General features: G+C 36.6%; 1 protein-coding gene across 1 annotated transcript in view; it reads right to left on the reverse strand.

Moving 5' to 3' along the window:
* Tsc1 (tuberous sclerosis 1 protein hamartin) overlaps positions 1-21,155 on the reverse strand; it is a 315,684-nt gene that overhangs the window by 289,555 nt on the left and 4,974 nt on the right. The window contains exon 2 of the mRNA XM_090401542.1: positions 7,076-7,228. Coding sequence (XP_090257668.1) covers positions 7,076-7,228 — 153 coding nt within the window. The remainder of the gene's footprint in view (positions 1-7,075; positions 7,229-21,155) is intronic.

The raw sequence follows: 21,155 nt of genomic DNA on the forward strand, positions 1-21,155 counted from the left end.
CTTTGCCAATACTGCTATAACAGCTCAAATGGAACAATGTGCAAATTTTAATATGCTTCTAAATCCCAAATTTCATTAACTCCCATCAGACTATCAAGGAATTATGATTACTGCTTTAATCACATAACTGAAGCACAGCCAAAACAACAGATTTTATTCACAACAATTTGACTAGTGATACAATTTAATTCAGATTCTACCCAAGAAACTAAGAATTGTCTATGATACCATTTTTTTTTGCAAATCATACATATACCTGTCTGCTTAAATTGTTGAGCAGACTACAACAAGTTTATAAACAGTCTGTTCGTCATTTCCGTAAGTGTGACCCAAGCAATAGTGTCATCACTGCCTTAATCCAGAGGTTACGACGTACCAGGAGTGTTCTACCACACTACAAAGGGCATTTGAGGACTATAAACTGCTAACACAAATGAGAATCACAGGTGTGTACTAGAACAGTGTTACCATCTCTGAAACAAAGTCAATTACTGAACAGTGGCAAATGGGATTCTGAGGCAGCCACTACAGAAAATCCTTAAGGAGCTGAGTACCTTTTCATATGTCATTCAGGTGGGTCAGTGTTTAACAGCAACAGATTACACTGCACGGTGGGAATACTGTGCACGCATGCTAGTGAATGTCTACGAAGATCCATCCTTCCTCCATAATGTTGGGTTCTAGGATAAAGTGCATTTCCATCTAAATAGTCATGTAAAAAAGACAAACCTACAGGTTTCTTGGTTTCTCAAGAACTGAATTTCTCCAAGAGAAAGCTCTATGCAGAGATCACTGCATAATGTGCAGTTTCCAAGCCATGGCCCTACTTCATTGAAGGTGGTGGTGTAATCGTGACCTTGAATAGCGAATGCTACATAGAGAATGTGTTGGTTCTGTTCACCCAGGATTTGCATAGGATGTGTCATGCAAAAAAATATTCCATTTCATGCACAGGTATTCCAACAGGACAGAGCAACCTATCCTACAACACATGGTTCTAGAGCCCATTTATCGAAACACTTACCAGGAGGCTAATTTTGAGGTTCACAGAATTTCCATAACCTGCACATTTTCCTGATCTCACATCACTCAATGACTTCATTTGGGATATGTTGAAGGAATGGGTATTCCACCATGACCTGCCTTCAAACCTTGATGAACTAAGGCAGCATTTTTCAACTTTTCTAAGCCCAAGGACCAGTAAAATGCCTAAAATCATTCCACCGACCACAAGTTATGTAATTTTTTTAAAAACCTATGTGGGGATTACCAACATTTGAGAAAAACTGTGCCCATTTATAAGATAATAAATTTAAAAGCATGTTTTTGAATACATATGGAAACATAATTAAATCGGAAGTAAACAATTAAAAGTGTATCATCATTGAACAAAGTTTTAATTTTTATTAAACAAATAAATAATATGATATAATTATGTTACTACTTACTTTTAATGAAATGGTTGAGCTTCTCGGCCCTTGTAGAGTTGCTGGATATCTGGCTCAATATTGATCAACTTCAGTCGAAGATCGGCACACGCACTAAGACGATTTCTGTATTTTGTTATTATCTGAAGGAACGATGAAAATCCTTTCTCACAAAGATAGGTTGTAGAAAACTGCATGACGATCTTCAATGCTTCTTCGGATAATTTGGGAAATTTACTTTTCACTGAAGGCGAGATCCAGAATCGAGCCAAGATCGCGGAATTGCATTTTAAACCCACTGTCACTTGAAAGCTCAATTAACTGTTCTTTTTTCGATAATGAAAGATCGTTCTCATGACTAAGCCTGAAATGGATTGTGAATCCACAGAAATTTCTTATCAGTTATTCAGAAAATATGTTTCAAAATTCTGTTTCAGAGTTTTCAGGTGGTCACAAACCCTTTCCAGAAAGTTAGAATCAACTAAAATATCATTTTCTGCTAAAGAGGATTCCAATGTTTGAAAAGGTACAAATTATCCGTCTTTTACAAAACTAATCCAAAACACCAGTTTTTTTTCTCGAATGCCTTTATTTTGTCATAGGCATCAAGAACAGTTGAAAAATTTCCCTGAAGGGAGAGATTTAGTCAATTTAATTTCGAAAAAATGTCTGAAAGATAGGATAGTGTTGATAACCATGCTTCATCAACAAGGAGTGATGCAAAATCAGAATTATGTTCATTTACAAACAATAAAACTTTGTGCTTTAATTGAAATAACCCTGTTAGTACTTTTGTCCCTGGAAAGCCAGCAAATTTCAGAATGCAGCAAAAGTTGTATATATAAACTTCCCATTTCATCACAGAGTACTGAAAATAACCTATTATTTAACGGTCAAGCCTTAAAATTAACTAGCTTTACAGCATTGTACAGCACAATTTTAAATTCTGGCGGCTTTCCTTTGGAGGCTAACGCTTCCCTATGTATGAAACAACGTACCTGATTCACATCCGGAGTTACTTCCTTGGCTTTAGAAACAACCCCACTATGCCTGCCTGTAAGGGAGCAAGCTCCATCTGAACAGAAGCCTATACATTTTTCCCACTGGATCCCTTTGTATATCATGCAATTATTGAGAGTGTGAAATATTTCTTCTCCAGTTGTTCGGAATGACAAAGTTCTACAAAACAGAATATTGTCATGAATGTTGTTATTCATGCACATATCTTAAGTAGCATATTAACTGCTGCGTATCATTTGTAACAGCAGTAGTCTCGTCTATTTGTAACGCATAATAAGAGCACGTCTTAACTCTTTCGATTAACTGAGATTCTATGTCACCTATCAAATCATTAATTCTGCAACCAACAATGAAAGAGGAATCTAATCAACATCTTTTAGTAACTTGTTGCCAAACATAGTTTTTACCACATCTTTTATAGCTGAAAGTGGTAAATTTTCCTCAATAGAATGCTGCTTCCCTGTTTTCACTATGCCCAAACTTAAGAGATAGGATGCTTCCATTGTCTTGCTGTTTATCGAACCTATGGCCAAAACTATATCTTTCCCATGATTAAATGTCCCTAAGTGTCGCTGAAGTTTCGATTGGCTTATTTTTTCACATCACAATGTTTACTCTTACTTATTCAATTTTAATTTGTTTTGTTTGGATAATTAAAAAAAAAAAAAAAAACTATATATATATATATATATGTTTATTTAAGTCTGCCTGCGGACCACAGGTTGAAAAACACTGAACTAAGGGATAAAATTGCATGATATGTCCAGCAGATGTCCCAATCCTTGTTCTTCAAAAATTACAGAGAATGTGCTATGAAATCTGTCTTGAAAGACAAGGAGCCGATTTCAGTATGCAATCTATCGTTGTTAATGCATCCAAATAGGATTCCACTGACAATTGTGAATGTACATATATTTAAACGTACATAAACATATATTTCTTTTTTAAGTTAAGGGATATTACATCCCATATTGTTTCCTAGCTGAATAAGAAACTCAAAGAGTTTCATGCCGAATAGTAAATATATAAAGTTCGGCAAGTCCTAGCAAATACCTGGATAGTGTTACAACTGACCCTTTAGGGAGTGCAACACTGAGGCAACTCATGGTAAGGGTGGAGCAAGCTCCGATCACTATTCTTGATATTTCTCCATAATGTGAAACCCAGCTCCTAGGATTAAACTAAATTTGTTATAGTCTAACCAAGTGAAAAAATAAACTTTCAACATCTTTCTCTAAATCCAGAGTAATTTAATAAAAAGGTGGCACACCATTTGGCAACTCCTATAGGTAAAGATGACCTCGCCATTGCTTCTGCCTGGTATCACCACTTCTGGGCCTGGCTCCCACTGAAGAGACCTCAATAAAGGTCGAACTAGTCTGGATAATGGCCCTTCCCTTAATGCATATATGAAACATTATACGCATCTGCAAGGAGATGTGTTTTGCATTATGGGAGATACTGGGTTAGGAGTGATGTTAACTTGGTCCACCTTTGCTACGAGTTGCCTGGTGTTGTACTACATTACCCCAGTCCTGAAGATATTTTCAGGTGCAAACTTTGTTTGCTCACACTTGATAAAGGATTAAACTAAATTTATTATGGTTAGCATATTCGCTCTCCAGCCAAAAGACTGTGGGTTTGAATCCCACTGTGGGCCAGTGGCAAATTCTCCATGCTTGCTATGCAAGCTCATTAACTGAGAAAGAAGTAATATTTATTTGTTAATAAATGCATGCATTTATAAGCATTCCATTTAGGCTTTAATTTTTATAGACAGAAGACGTCTTAAGCTTGCACAGCAATAATTGAGCTTTGGTTTGTGTATCGAAGGCCGATGCTTGCTCGTCTAGTCAAAGCTACCTTGGTTTGCTCGGTTGTAGGAGCTTACAGGTCCTCGCTGCAGCACTGTGATTTCATGCACATGCATAGCCATTTCACGTCATCTCACTCTGGTGCTTAAACCATACACGGTCAAAGTAGCTCTAGCAAGTGAACTTTAGCAGCCTTTACAAGTCTGCGTGTTGCTTGGGAAAATTAAGTTACAACCAACTTTTTATGACGATGTTATTGACCAGTTCATAAAGAAGAACCGTAGGGTACAATTTGCATTCAAGTAGCTAAATTGAAAAATATAGAATATCATTTGTAAAATAAATGTTGTATTTGTATGATTAAATGTACATACATTTCTAAATATATAGTTTTAAATGGTCTGTACAGGTAACCCTCGTATAACACGGTATTTATACAACGTGGTCTACAAATTGTAGTAACCCTTGTTCAACATGGTACTTAAAAAGTCTAGAAATTGTAGTAACCGTTTATCTTTAGGCTGTGGAGAGGGTTCAGAGAAGAGTGACCAAGTTGGTGAGTGATATAAAAAATGCTCCCTACATTGATAGATTGAGAGCTTGTGGATTGCAGAGATTGGCTGATAGGCGAAGAAGAGGGGATATGATAGAAACATTCAAATTACTAAAAGGTTTTTATAGGATTGATGCAGGGGAAATGTTTCAGCTGTGTGATAGTGATGGAAGAACAAGAGGTCATCTCTGGAAATTAAAGAAGAGTGTGGTTAACAAAGGTGTCAGAACAAGGTTTTTTGCCTGGAGGGTGGTGAATGAGTGGAATTCATTGCCTGACTTTGTTGTGAGCTCTTCATCTGTAAATGAATTCAAGAAGAGATATGACAGATATTGTTTTGCTAGTTTGGGTCTCCCGCGATGAGTCTACTGACTCCATGGAGATACCCGTAATAATAATAATAATAATAATAATAATAATAATAATCTTTACATATATTTTGCACCACGCAACTTAAAAATCAGATTTTATCTTCATTAAATTTGTGTCTGCCCATATCATGCAGGTAGTTATAAGTAGTGAATTTATATTAGGGGAAACACCCTTTAGCACGCATGTACATCAATTGTATACCGTATAAAGTGTTTATTGTTGAAAATTGTCTTCGTTTTCTGCCAGGAAAGCGCATTAAAAACCATTGGTGTGTTATCTCAAGCTGAGTAATTTATTTTCTGGTGAGTTACATACATAATTAATATGTAATGCTTTTTATGTAAAAAAATTATTTTTATAGTAATGGCCACAAATTTGAATTGAAAGGGAAAAAATCAATATTGAAAAAAAAAAAAAATTCATCTTGAAAAAAAAAAAATTAAAACCATGGATCAGTTGAAAAATGGAGAAAAACTAGTTGTTGTAAGGACTCAGAATTTAAATGAATTAACAATTCAATCAATCAAACACAATGAACATAAAATCCGAGAAAGTGTTTATTGCTGGGTCAACAGTAAGTGCAAAGCTTGTTGCTCATGTACGCAATTTTCTAAGAGAAACATGAAGAAATCTCTAATGATATGGAAAGAAGATGCACTCAAAAGAAAATTCCTCTGGATGGAAATCTTATTAAACAAAAAAACTCTCAAAGTTTATAAACATTTATAAAGCAGACCAGGTGTTCAATGCTGATGAATCCGGTTATATTGGAAAAAAATGCCAAAACGCACCTATATTTCAAAAATGAAAGATCAGCTCCTGGATTCAAATTTCCAAAGACAGAATTACTCTACTGTTTTGTAGTAATGCATCAGGTGATTACATGACAAAACTAATGTTTATTAACCGATTCTCAAATCCTTGTGCTATGAAAGATTAAAATATGCACTATTTTGTTTTGCCTAAAACATTTATGCATTACGTGCAATGAAGCTAAATTACAATTTGTAATTTTTATAATTTTATACTATGTATTTGTGTCATAGTTTATATGTTTTCTTAACTTACATGAATTACCTGAATTAAATAAAATTATATTTTTGTTGGATATGTCATTGTTGTTTATATAATTTTTTTTTTTTTAAAAAACCGATTTCGGAACATAACCGTACTTTTTGTATGTGATCTGAGTCTCACATAACGCGATTTATGTAACGCGGCATTTCTATGGTGGAACCTAACATCCACGTTATATGAGGTAATTCATTTTTCCTGTAATTCATTATTCCGATAATCAGATTTCAATCACATCTCTCACTCCTTGAATGATAACAAGAGCAAGTGTGAATTTCAAGACCAGCATTCATCCCTGCTGTGGGCATGGATATTTGTGATTGTCTCTGAAAATACTAGTAGTGATAGTGGGTGGTAGGTGGCCTTGGTGTAGTTGGAGGAGTAGTGGAGACAGTTGTAGAGTAGGTGCCTTCCCTCGATGAGTCTTGGGACTCCCTGGAGGTGTAACATAATAATAATAATAACATAGATTAGTAGGTAGTAATTTAATGGTAAAGATGAGTTTCAATTATTGAATAAGTTGAATATGGCTCAATTCACATTATAGGTATAGGTGAATACCAGTAGAAGAGGACAATGTGAAAAGGTGATATAAAAATGGAAGTAAATTATAGAATACAAGTACTAAGAGAATATCAGCACCATAACATTTTTATATCTGAACAGTGAAGATTCTTCTGATTTCTTTCTTGGAAAAAATTAAAGTGTACATGCATTTTATTATTGGATGGAGACATCCTGTCAAAGAATAAAAATTTACTTAATAATAATAATCATATTACAAGTATGATAAGATAAGACATTCAAATACCTACTTGTATTAAGGTTTTCATGAATGAGCGTCTTTATTTCCTCTACTATATGCCTCTCAGGTGATTCCAGAAAACTGAACAATTCAGCAACATCCATTTTTGCATCTAAACTACTTCCACTCTGTTCCCATTTATCACCCTGATCACCTGTATCAGCTGTAATGAAATTATCTATGTAAGATAATTATAAATACATATGACTTCTTGAAAATTTTATTATTACTAGACACATCCACAAAGATTCAAAACTCATCACAAAAGAAATCACTTCCTAAACTTGACATTCCATCTATTAAATGTATTTTGTCTGTCAATTGCATATGTTCTTTACAAATTTGCATATTTTTCCAGAGGAAAAACAAAGCTAGCTTATATAAGACTAGCTAAACCATTTTCAGGTGAATTAGCTGACCGAGTTAGGGAAAACCTTTATAAATGTTTCTCACATCATGACAAGACTCAAATAATCAGCATTTATTAAATCAGCACATATTAGTAGGTGTAGATTTCATCAGTGCATATAATGAAAAATTATCTGATCACAAAATTATCATCTTAAAATATAATCATCTTCAATCCCTCAAACCAGTATAATCATTTAAATCATCTGTAACGTCCAGGAATCTGAAAGAGTTTCAAGTTTCACCAGCAGTATCAGAGCTAACAATATTTTGTATGTGTGCTGCATGATCACTAGTTAAAAAAATTCAAGTGAAAAAAACAGAATTTCATATCGTTTATGTCAAGGCAGCTTTGAAACAATTAAGTGTAGACTGTTGTTCATTCATCAGACAAAATGAAAAATAAAATACAATCTCCTAAATAATGGCCAATGTTCATTTGTCAGGAATGTTATGGAAGCAGTAAATAAGTTTTTAACAAATGCAAACTGCTGTACATAAGACAGTCATTCACTCATTAATTGAGAGCTGTCAAGTCAAAATTGCATAATTGTATTCACAGAATGCCATTCAAATCATATATATATCATCTATGAAAGATTGAAAAACTAGAGTGCATCAGTAGTTTGGGCAGGCTAACACATTTTTCTATCATTTTTTTTATATTTACACAGTCCAGAAACCTTGCTATAGAGACCAAATCCAAACATGGAACTTTTTCAAGCCGCTACAGGTCTACACTATATGGAAGTGGTCTTACAACAGGTGATGAAATTCATCTTCCACCTAAAAACAATCATAACCCCATGCATTTGGCAGGATTCTAACCTACATCCTGTTGGTTGGAGCCTGGGTATATTCAGCATTTGGCCAATCAGGCTGGCTATCACTAACATGACACCACCTTAGTGCAGTATAAATTTCTAGTTAGAAATGAGAAACAATAAAGCTCTCAGACACTGGAATATAAATGTAGTTTTCCCTTTGAACAGCAAAAAATGATATTTCACTTGTTTCCAAATTTGATCATCCCCTTGAATTCTGAGAAGAATTCTTGGAGTTACTTGGAAAGCAGTGAATGACTGGAACAGGGTGCCAGGGTCTGTTGTGGGTGTCATGACTGTGAATGAGTTCAAAGCAAAGCATGATAGATACTGCACGAATGTCGGATAGTGCTTGGCATGATGTTTAGGGCCACCCTCTATGAATCTAATAATTCCATCAAGAAGCCCATAACAATAATCATAATAGTCGTCTCTTGCTTAATAAGGTTATGCATCCATTTCACTCTCATTCTATTTGTTCTTTGGCCTCTAAAGACACATTCAGATATTATCTCATTTAAGCACCTTTTCAAAACTTCCCATGCATTGCTGATATCCTTTCCACTGAACTAAAGATGGTATTCTTCTGAGTTGGTCATAATTTCCAGCTTTGTAGTTTAGCGTGTAACCTGTTCCATGTAACTTAATTCGTAACCTAATTAGAATATCCATATACTACACTAATTCCCAGAACAGTACAGCATGACCATCAACCAAATGGTGGCATAACATTCACATTCTTAACAGAGATACTTTTTGAAGATATAATCAAACCTGACACTCTTTGACCTTGAGTTCCTTCTTTCACAAGCTGCTTGAGAAAGTTGTCTTGAATAAATCAATAAATTCTTCTTCAATCTTATAATATTTATCTTCTATCCAATCAATGTTTGGATAATTTGAGTCACTCATAATAATTACTGAGTACCCAGCAAGGTAATTTGAGAATGCATTTCATTGTCCCCAACAGCTGAACCACCAGGTCTGTAGCAACACTCTACCATATATTTTGTCCTATATACACAAGGCTTTATATACAACCACATATTTTCAACAATGTGTGAAAGTTACTATAATCTGGCTGTTTAATGAGTCTTGCAACAAGAAAGGTCCAAAAGGAATGAAAAAGAAAGCAACAGTGTCTCTGCACATGGTGAAAAGATATTTCTAATTGTGAACGGAGTGTATGTTACAGCTGTTGTGAAGGATGAGTTCATTACTAGAATACAAGATTGGCTTGATCAGTACAGATTCTCTATTAGAAGTCAGCATCAGTTTGCAAAGAAGAAAAGAATTTTTGATTTGGCTCAATAAGAGAGATGCATTAATGGAATGAGCCACAGTCTTTGCCTTTTCTGCTCTTTCCTTCTAAAAATAAGAAAGACAATATTTTAACTATTATGACTATTTGAATTTCCCTCTTTGTTCATTAGATCAATTTTAATTTACTAAACATTAATTTTTTTTTCCTTGTACATTTAAGTTTTTCCCTTTTATTTCTTAAACATTGTCACAATCATCATTACTTTACAATCCTAATCCCAAATATCCTGGTATTATTTTGGGTTGAACTTTATCCTATAATAAACATCTTATGAACATGTTGCTAAACTGAGAACAAGGACTAATTTTAATGATCTATTGTTAGTATTCTAGCTCGTATTTTTTAAACTGTTCTTGTAATACCACTGACGATGGTCTGCTATTTCCAGACCGAAATATTTGGTTAAATAAATATCTTTCTTGTGATTACGTGATTATATCATTCAGTCTTATGTCGCAAGTATCCTTGAAACAACAAATTCCTAATCCCAAATATCTTGGTATTATTTTGGGTTGAACTTTATCCTATAATAAACATCTTATGAACATGTTGCTAAACTGAGAACAAGGACTAATATTCTCAGTAAGCTGGCTGCTTCATCCTGGGGAGCATGTACATCTACTCTCTGTGCTTCTGCACTGGAATTAATATACTTGACACATTTCATCAGTTCGTATAGGATTCAACAGGAATACAAGTAGCATGTTACAGCATTTTTCGGCAGGATAGGAGGGGGAAAACGTGGTGGTGGAATACTGCTTATGATAAGTGATGATTATGTCCTCTAAGAGTGGACATAATCATCTGCCTTCCAAAGTGGAAGCTTTGGAAGGCAGTGACACTAATGATTTTGAAAGCATATGGTGTGAGGTAGAGGTAGGCAAGACAGGATATTCAGTAGGATGTTGCTACAAGCCAAGGAGTACAGAGAGTGGAGAGGAGCAGATGTTTAGGCAGTCGAGCTTGGCAAGTGCAAGAAGAATAATTATTATGGGAGATTTTAACTACAGCAGTATAAGCTGGGAAGAGGGAAAATGCATGCAATAATAAGGGGAACGGAATTTCTGGAATTCTTGGGGGACCGATGTCTTAGGGGAAACAAGAGATCATTAACAATAGAACATGTAATAGAGGGAACGAGAGGTTCAAGAGTTTTGGATTTGGTCATAGCATCAGAAGAGATGATAATAACTGAGATGTCATCTCTCATCTGCATCTTCACACGTGCAGTTTCACGGTCCCTGAGAAGTGATCTCCCTTGATTGCCTTTTCGGTTTCCTCGACGTAGCGTTTCATCCATCTGAATAACCGTGCCAGGTCCTCCCATTTTGTCTCTCTTCTCCCAAAGTCGAAAGGGGGACATCGCAGCAGAGGTTAAACCAGTCTACTACCGCTTGGTGGCAGTGACCAGTAAGTTCTCCCACTTGTGCAATAGACAGGTAGCTATGCCACAGAAATGCAACCTCCAAAATACTCCATACAGAAAAGTTGCTGTGAGCTCGGCCACAGCTATCCAAGTAAGTGAAGAAGTTGTTGAAACGATGAACTGATTGTGTTGATTGGCACCCTTTTCTCTTGCACTTGAACCCAGGATAGCTGGCAATGGTCCCATCACGCTTTCTCTTCTTTCGAATGACGATCCTTGTCTCTCCTCCACATCCCAATCTTGTACACCAAGGCATAGCAGCTTCATCTTGAAAAACGCCCTGATCTTGAAGGCAGATTACTGTGCTTTCCTCACTGTTGATCTTCTTCTTCTTCTGTAACTTCTCCAAGTGGGGTCACTGTTGATAATGAGTCTACTCCACACCTTCCTGTCTTGGGCTGTCACCACATCCAAGTTCTTTATCCTCAAGTCCTCTTCTACCAGCTCCCTCCATCTCTTCTTTGGCCGCCCACGCTTCCGCCTTCCTTGCACATCCATCTGCATGACCCTTCTTCCCACATATTCGTCCTCCCTCCTCATCACATGACCAAACCATCTCAACCTTGCCTCCTGTATTTTCGCTCCTAAGTTCGTAACTTTCACTGTTCCCCTCACATAGTCATTTCTCAGACGATCCTTTCTGGTCATACCGCACATCCACCTAAGCATTCTCATCTCTGCTACTTCCATCCTGCTGATGTTATTTTTCCTCAGGGCCACAGTTTCTATAGCATATGTCATAGCTGGCCTCACTACTGTCCTATAGATTTTGCCTTTCAGATTCAACAGCACCCTCTTATCGCATAACACTCCAGCCATCTCCCTCCAGTTCCTCCAACCCGCTTGTATCCTGCATCCCACTTCCTTCTCAGCTCCTCTATCTTCTTCCACTGTTGAACCTAAGTATCTAAAGTCTCTCACCTTCCTGATGACATTTCCTTTCAGCTCCAGATCTATCTCCTGTCTGCCGCCCACTGTGCAACACATATACTCTGTCTTACTTCTGCTCAGTCTCATACCTCTCTCTTCCAGTACTTTTCTCCATCTTTCCAGTTTAGTTCCTGCTTCTTCTCTTGAATCTGCACAAGGCAAGATGTCACTGCATACAATATTGTCCAAGGCACATCTTCTCTCACCTCCTCTGTTACCACCTCCATCACAATATTAAACAGAAATGGACTTAATGCTGACACTTGATGCAAGCCAACTGTTACTTGAAAACTTTCTGTCTGTCCCAGACAGGTCCGAACACTTGTCTTCACATTTCTGTACATTTCCCGTACCAACCTGACATATTTCTCCGGAACCTTCTTCTCCCTCAGACACTGCCAGACTTCTTGCCTTGGCATTCTATCGTATGCTTTCTCCAGATCAATAAATGCCAGATGTAGCTCCCTTTGTTTCTCTCGATAATTTTCCATCATCTGCCGTAACCCAAAGATAGCATCTGTTGTTGATCTACCAGGCATGAAGCCAAATTGTTCCTTTGCAATTCCCACCTGCTTCCTCAATCTACCATCAAGAACCCATTCTAGGATTTTCATTGTGTGGGACATCAACTTTATTCCTCTGTAATTTTTACAGTCTTGTGCATCCCCATTACCCTTGTATATTTTCCTGTTGGCAAACTTTCATGAACAGGTCCCACAGCAGGTCAATTCCCTCTTCCTGCCCAGTGCCTTCCATGCCTCCACTGGAATTCTGTCGGGGCCCACCGATTTTCCATTCCTTATTCTCTTCATGGCCTCCGTCACTTCCACTCTACTGATATTCTGCACCATCCTCTCAGAAGGCTGCCCATCTTCTCTGCGAATCCTTGCATTTTCCTCATTCAAAAGTCCCTCAAAGTATATTTTCCATCTGTTTCTTATATCCACATCCCTCCATAATACTCTTCCTTCAGCGTTCACAGCTTTCCTCACTGTTGATGACTGAGTAAAATACTCGGCTTTGCATCTTAACATTTACTATCCCTAGAGCAGCTCGCCCTTTATATACAATATACAGGGTGTTCGGGATAAATTTGACATATTTATAATTAATTATATTTTTCCGTAAGTTACATGTATTAACACACACTTCTCTTCATTTAAAAGGTTGGACCCTTCTTCATTCATATACAAGATGTCAGAAAGGATGGATAGCTGGAACCCACCTGAATCATGGAAGAGAATAACTTGTATCATGATGATTCGTGCCGGCCATCAAAATAAGGATATTTCGACTGCTGCCCAATGCTCCCTGAATACAGTAAAAACAATCAGGCATGAACTAGAGACTTGCAATGGTGACTACGAGGATGTAGCAAGAAGAAAGATCCCTAGCAGACGATCTGATTGCGTTCGTACAGCAGAATTCCTCGCAAATCTGCAGGAACAGGTGTTGAAGATCCCTGGCATTGGAATTCGGGCTTTGTCACGTGAAATGAATGTTGCAGCCTCTACTATGAAGCTTGCACTCAATGAAGACCTCCGCTACTACTCATACAAGCGCCGCAAAGGTCAGCTGCTTACAGAAAAGGCCCGTGAAAAACGTTTGATAAACGCGAAGAAACTTCTAAGCAAAGTGAAACATCCTGCGGAACCACAAACAATCTGGTTCTTTTCCGATGAGAAAAACTTTTGCCAGGATCAAAAACACAACACGCAGAATAACAGATGGCTTGCATACAGTACAAAGGACATTCCTCGTGTAATGCAGACTAAATTTCCCCAAACTGTGATGGTTTTCGGATGTGTATCCTCTGAAGGCAATGTGATGCCTCCGCATTTTTTCCAAGAGGGCCTCAGGTTGACTTCAGATGGCTACGTGGAGTTGCTAAACACTGTAGTCAAGCCCTGGATAACAAGGGTAGCCAATGGTAGGCCGTATGTATGGCAGCAGGATTCGGCCCCTTGCCACACCTCTGGGAAAAGTCAAAAATGGTTGTCTGAAAATTTCTACGACTTCACCAGTCCAAATGTTTGGCCTCCAAACTCCCCAGACCTTAACCCCATGGATTATTTTGTATGGGGCGCAGTTGAAAAAGACACCAATCGCACTTCCAGTAATACAAAAGCCCAGTTAATGGATAAAATTAAAACAGTTTTTGCGGCCCTTCCCAGGGAGACTGTAGCATCAGCTTGTTCGAGGTTCCGAAGCAGGATTGAAGCTGTGATCGATGCTAATGGTGGTTATTTTGAGTAAATCTTGTTGATAGTATTGTAATTAACTCTGCCTGTAATGTTTTTTGTCAATTCATTAAATTTAATAGATACAAAGAAGATTTTCTTTTTCCTTACGAAACTGTCAAATTTATCCCGAACACCCTGTATATACAGCCAAGTCTATACCCTCTCACGATGTGACATTTACTATCCTTAGAGTAGATCCTAGAGTAGCTCGCCTTTATATATATACAGCCAAGTCTATCCCCTCTCACGATGTGCCCCCTCCTACAGTATGTCACAATACTTGATACTAAGGGGTAGGTCACACATCATACGATTACCCACAATTTGGTGTAAAGTGGATGACAAACAATATCAAACAGGAACTGCAGATGAAAAAGAGGTTATGGAAGAGATATAAGGAGAGGGGGGGGGAGAGCAGATGCATGAAGAATATAAGACTAAGGCTAGGAGAGTGATTAATATAGTAAGGAAGGAGAAACTGGAATATGAGAAGAGACTGGCACTAACATCCAAAGATAATCCTAGGGAATTTTTTTAACTATGTGGTTAGTAGGAAAAGAAATGATTTTGGAAGACTGACATTGTGGGATAAAAATGGGAATAGAGTGATTGATGTGGAGGATATAGTGGAGTTGTTCAATAAACACTTTATTGGAGTATTTCATCCTGGAGAAGTAAGTTTTAATACTAGAGGGATAGGGCAGGTTCGAGGTTTAGAGGTGCAAGAGGAGAGTGTATTCCAAATACCGAGTACTGTGGATGTCAGTAAAGCTGTGGGACAGGATGGTATTTCACCACGGGTTTTGAGAGAACGCGTTAAAGAACTGGCAGCTCTGTTGACCTGGCTTTTCAATGAAAGTCTGGCTTTGGGAAAGGTACCCAAGGAATGGAAGGGAAGGTAAGATAGTGCCATTGCATAAGGGCAGTAGCAGACTGAATGTGTCTAACTATAGGTCAGTTTGTGTTTTATCAGTAGTTAAAAATCTTGGAGAAATTAGTGAGGGACCATATACAGCATGAGGCAGATGAGGGTAATGTTATCTGTGAGAGTCAACATGGATTTGTTAAGGGGCGCTCCTACTTTAGTAATATGATAGCCTTTTATAATAAAGTGACAAGAGCAGTTGATGATGGAAAGGCATATACTGCCATTTTTTTGGATTTTGCAAAGGCATTTGACAAGGTGCCACATGATAAGCTGATATTTAAGTTGCAGCACATGGGTTTAGATGTCGGGTTAGTCAACTGGATTCAGGACTGGCTGTCTGATAAGTATTAGAGAGTTGTGTATGGTGGGGCAGTATCAAGAAAGCAAAAGGTTACAAGTGGGGTCCCACAGAGCTCAGTACTGGGCCCTATATTGTTTAACTTTTATATCAATGACATTGTCAATGGATTGCAGGGGGGATATTAAGTTGTTTGCAGATTATGTGAAAGCTGAGAAGGGTTATTAGTAAGAGTGCAGATGCGGTAGCCCTGCAAGAGAATCTGAATAAACTAGACAGATGGGTGAATGAATGAGAGAGCAGTGTCGGTTTAATGCAGCAAAATGTAAAGTCTTGAAGTTTGGGATACATCGATGAGAGCTGCATACTCAATTGGAGGAGCTGTACTGGAGGAAGTAGAGGAAACAAGAGATCTGGGGGGGGGGGGTGATGACTGATAGAAAACAGAAATTCAGGGAACATATTGCAAAGGTGGTGAAGGTAACCCAGAGGATTGCTGCAATACTGAGAAGGACACTGACCTGCAGAGATAAAAGAGTTATCATTCCATTGTAAGACCCTGATCAGACCACAATTAGACTATTGTTCTCAAATTTGGTCCCCAGGATTTGAAGGGGATAAATTAACTGTGCAAAGATGGTTTTAGGACTGTACAATGTTAGTTATGAGGATCGGCTGAGGGAATGTGGACTGCAGTTTGGTAGATAAAAGAAGGAGAGGTGATATGATTGAGACTTTTAAACTATTGAGATGTAGTTACAGGGTGGACATTGGGGAATTCTTTCACGTGGTGGAAGAATTCCCCAATGTCCTCACCATCTTGCTCACAGCTTCCTTTTGTAACTTCCAGGGATGGCCAGTGGTTTCTTCGCATGGAGGGCGGTTGAACCGTGGAATGCATTGCCTGATGAAGTGGTGAGAGCAAGAATGGTCAAGGAGTGGTATGAGAGACTGTGTTTCCAAAGAAGGACCTCCCATGATGAGTCTTTTGACTCCATGGAGGCCTGAATAATAATAATAATAATAATATTATAATGAAAAATTATCTGATCACAGAATTATCTGGATTTAAAATATAACCATCTTCAATCACTCAAACTAGCATATCATTCAAATCCTCTATAACCAGGAATCTGAAAGAGTTTCAAGTTCTGTTTCACACCACCATCAGAGCAAACAATTTTTTGTGTGAGTGTTGCATGATCACTAGTTCAAAAAATTCGGGTGAAAAGCAGAATTTTGAATCATTTATGTCAATGTAGCTTTGAAACAAGTAAATGTAGACTGGAATTCATTCACTGCACAAAATGAAAAACAAAAAAAGATATAAATAATGGCCGATGTTCATCTGTCAGTAATGTTATGAAAGAGGTAAATAAGCTTTTAACAAATGAAACTGCTGTACATAAGACAGTCATTCATCCATTAATTGAGCTGTCAAGTCCAAAACTGCTAAATACTGTTCAGCTGAACAAGTCCATACACAAGTAAAATCAACACAGTTTTAAATCAGACAAAGCAAATTATAAGTGGTACTATTAGAGCAACACCTTTATTTTGGCTCCCAGTTCTAAGTCATATAGAACCATCCCATATAAGGAAAAACAGAAACCTACTCTCTTCTATTCTTTTCTTCTCTTAGCATCTCTTCTTATTCATTTGATTCAGTTGATTAATCAAGATGTACAAGAGTTGAATATGCTAAGAAACTTGCTTCTGGTAACTACAATAACTAAGTGCATGACAGTTGGAATGGACTGACATGGCTCCTGGTGTGGCAACTTCTCCTTGGTGGTCAAAATCCAGATTGACTTCCTTGTAACATCTGGGTTACCATCAATAATCATGGAGTGGCTATGGTTGATAGTTATTTGTTCCACATATAGATAATGCAAATTTCTCCAGCACATGACTGTTGGTCAGAAAACCAGACTATCACATTACTGAGTACCCACTTAGAGTGTTCAGAGGCAACCAGGAAGATTTTCTTACTGCTTCTCCTGAGGCAGATCAGTGGCTACAACAAAATTTGACTTGTGTTCTTATTTTGTAATTTAATTTCATTGTTAAATCTTGTAAGTTTTGTATATGTGTATATGTTTGAAATCATAAAATTTGATATATAATGCCATAAGCTAAATAAATAAATTGTCAATCATATTTTTATAATAAGATCTACAATAACAAGGAAGATTTTAACAATATATAATTTATATTTTGGATCCACTCCAAAGAAAGTTTCATATCATTTCTTATATTCCTTTATTTTATTTCAGTAATATTTTTTATGATATGATAAAAATGATAAATGATAAAAATTTTATAATATGAAAAATGATCATATCTGTATAACTCCATTCTTCCCTCAACACATGCCATACATCCACCAACTCTACTCCCTTCTCCTTACACAGCTCTGCTAGCATACTATTCATGATTCTTTTTCTCCACCTGAACTCATCATTAGATTAGTAAACAAAGGAAGGGTAATTACTATAGGTGATTTTAATTATGGTGATATAGATTGGAATGAAGAGATAGCATTTAGGAAAAAGGAAAATGAATTTCTAGAGTTCTTGAGCGATAACTATCTTAAGCAGCATGTAAAGGAGGGCACATGAGGATCAAGAGCTTTAGATCTGATTATTTCATCAGAGGATGTAACCGTGAGTGGGGTTTAGCACTTTCCTACAGTTGGTGAGAGTGATCATGAACTGATCACCTGGGTTGTGACTAGCCATATGCAGATTTCTGTGAGGAAAAGATATATGTGGAAGTACAAGGCTGGTGATTATGACAAGCTTAGGAGACATTGGAGCTATAGCTATAACTCTTAGAGAGAAAGGTTAAGTGGGTAGAATATGTGCCTTCCATATTCTTGGGATTTTTAGACCATCATTATTGTTAATTTATTAACAATTAACTAACATTAACAATAATAATGGTCTAAAAATCTCAAGCATATGGAAGGCACATATTCTACCCACTTAACCTTTCTTCCTAAGAGTTAATTATAAATAGGACCATAAGATAATCCAGGATCTTAAATTTAATATAACAATTGTCATGTTAAATTAGAACATCATTTTTACTGTAATAAAGCTATCTTTATGAAAGAATGTTTCTCTGATGTTGTCTTAATATTTTATTTCATTTATTTATTTCAATTTTATTTTATTTTATTTTCACTAGAGGTCAGGCCAGTAGAATAACCACTGATCAAATCTGTTTAGCGTACAGTGTGAAATGTAATATAGTTTCTTTCTGTTTCTGTATATATATACTCCAGATGTACAATATAGATGTATGATGACCTTAATATGAAGGTCGAAACGTCAAGAAATGAGAAATTAAAATAATTATTTCTAGCACAGTCGTAGAGTCCATAATTTATTTAAAATGAATGCTGATCACCATGTAACACTAAAGGAAAGGATAACTTTTTTTTTTTTTGTATGCTTTCATGAATGACTAAATTACTGTATTTGCTGGCGTATAAGACGCACCCCTTTTTTGTATGCATTTTTTAGGAAAAAAAACTTTATCACTGAATATTATAATGAATTTACAGTATTTCAAATATAAAGTAATAAGTAGGTCTACTTTCAACAAATACCTAAGCCCTGTTTCCATGTTCTTTAACATACGCAATCACACTTAGCTTGTACGCAATATTATAGCAATGCCAATGTTTTTCAGCCATAATTTGCCAAGAAATTTAGAGAAAATTTAATGGCAGAAATTTATCACTGTTCACAACAACCGTAATAGCAATTGGAAAGTTTAAACGAACAGGAACACAGCTGTGATTGTCGATGACAGAGCATGCGCATCCACTGAACTCCACGTACCTGGAATGCTCTCACACACACACACACCGCAAGGAAGAAATCGCGTAACTCAGAACAGAGAAAATTTCCAGAAATGAAAGTAATAAAAAACTGAGTATTGACGTATAAGACGCATAAGACACACCCTGTTTTTCAGACCTATTTTCAAAGAAAAAAAGTGCATCTTATATGCTGGCAAATACAGTAATTTCCACATGGTTTAAAATTGCATGTAAAATGTCCATTTCAGGTTTGTATTCGAGTGATGCACAAATGAACAAAAAAAGGTTATGTTCAGGTAAAAGTGTTCTACAGGTACATTAGAATCGGAATTATTATTATTCGTAAGTTACTCAAAACAATTTAATTAATCCAAAATATTTATTTTTGTAGAATCAGAATGAGTAAGAGAAAATGTAGATTTAATGAAAATCTTCAAAATGTTTGCAGCTACAAAAAAAGAATGATAAAGCATTTTGTTCAACTTGCAAAAATTCAGCTGAATAGGCAAAACATTTTGTCCATTCAGCTGGATGCAGATCAAAAAAGTGATAACTTTATTATACCACACAATTCCAAATTACATTATAAGGTTGCTGCTGCTGAATTAATGATCGCTTAGCACAGTCATGAATCATTTGTGCTTAAAATCTGCAGATTGTACAAATAAACTGAACTCAAAAATCTTCAATGAATCACAGATAGCAATGCGAATTTCCTCAGCAAGGACAAAGACAGAAGCTTTAATTAAAGGGTTAGTTCTGGAACTCTATTCATTATTAAAGACTTTAGAAGACTTAGAAAACATTTCATTCATGAGAATTGGAATAGATGGTAGCAATCATAAAGATGTGAAAATATAGTATGGATATACTATGATAATGTTGGATTTTTCTAAGGCATTTGACAGAATATCACATGAAAAGCTGATCCATAAACTAGAGAATATGGGATTGGAATATAAATTCTTGACTTGGATCAGAATTTATGATGGTTGACAGACAGATATCAAAAAGTGGTATACAGTGGGTGTGAATCTGCCAGATTTAAAGTGACCAGTGGTGTACCTCAGGGTTCAGTCCTTGGGCAATTATTGTTCAATCAATACATTAATGACATCAAGCAGAATCTAACATCAGATGTGCAATTGTTTGCCAATGATGCGAAGACAGGCAGGGCAATCAGGGATACTACTGATATTCAGCAATTACAAAATAATTTGAATAGACTAGAAATTTGGGCAAACAAACATAGCTATAAGTTTAATGTTAGTAAGTGTAAAGTTATGCACTTTAGCATGATTAGAGTTCCAGCAGCATATTATATTAGCAGGGTTATGCTACAAGAAACCAAAAAGACAAGGGAGCTTGGTTTATTGGGATAGGAATTTAAAGTTCAAAGGTCACATAGCAAAAGTTGCAAATACAACTCAGAGGAAAATTGTGATGTTGAAGCTAACAATGACATGTAAGAATAAGGAAGTCATTTTGCCACTTTATAAAGCTTTGATTATTGTGTGCAGATTTAGTCTCCTGGGATTGCATTCTGGTTAACAGGAAGAGGAGTGATATGATAGAGGTCTATAAACTTTTGAATGGATGTTATAGGATATCAACTGATGAAATTTTTCGTTATATGGAAGGTGGGGAGAGCATACGAGGGCATTAATGGAAGTTAAGTATGTTCACAGTCAAGAAAGGGGTAAGAGCTAGGTTTTTCTCCCAGAGAGCAGCGAATGGAATAATTGCCCTTAGGGGATAGTGAGTGCATCTAGTGTGAATGAATTTGAGAGAAAGTATGATAGCTGGTTTGAGTGATTTATAGCCTCCCTCGATGAGTTCTTGACTCCCTGGAGGTCTCAGATAATAATAATTAAAAT

The sequence above is a fragment of the Typopeltis vanoorti genome, chromosome 12 (genome assembly GCF_054136105.1).
Source record: "Typopeltis vanoorti isolate ZY-2024b chromosome 12, IOZ_Tvanoo_1.0, whole genome shotgun sequence".
Lineage (NCBI taxonomy): Eukaryota > Metazoa > Arthropoda > Arachnida > Uropygi > Thelyphonidae > Typopeltis > Typopeltis vanoorti.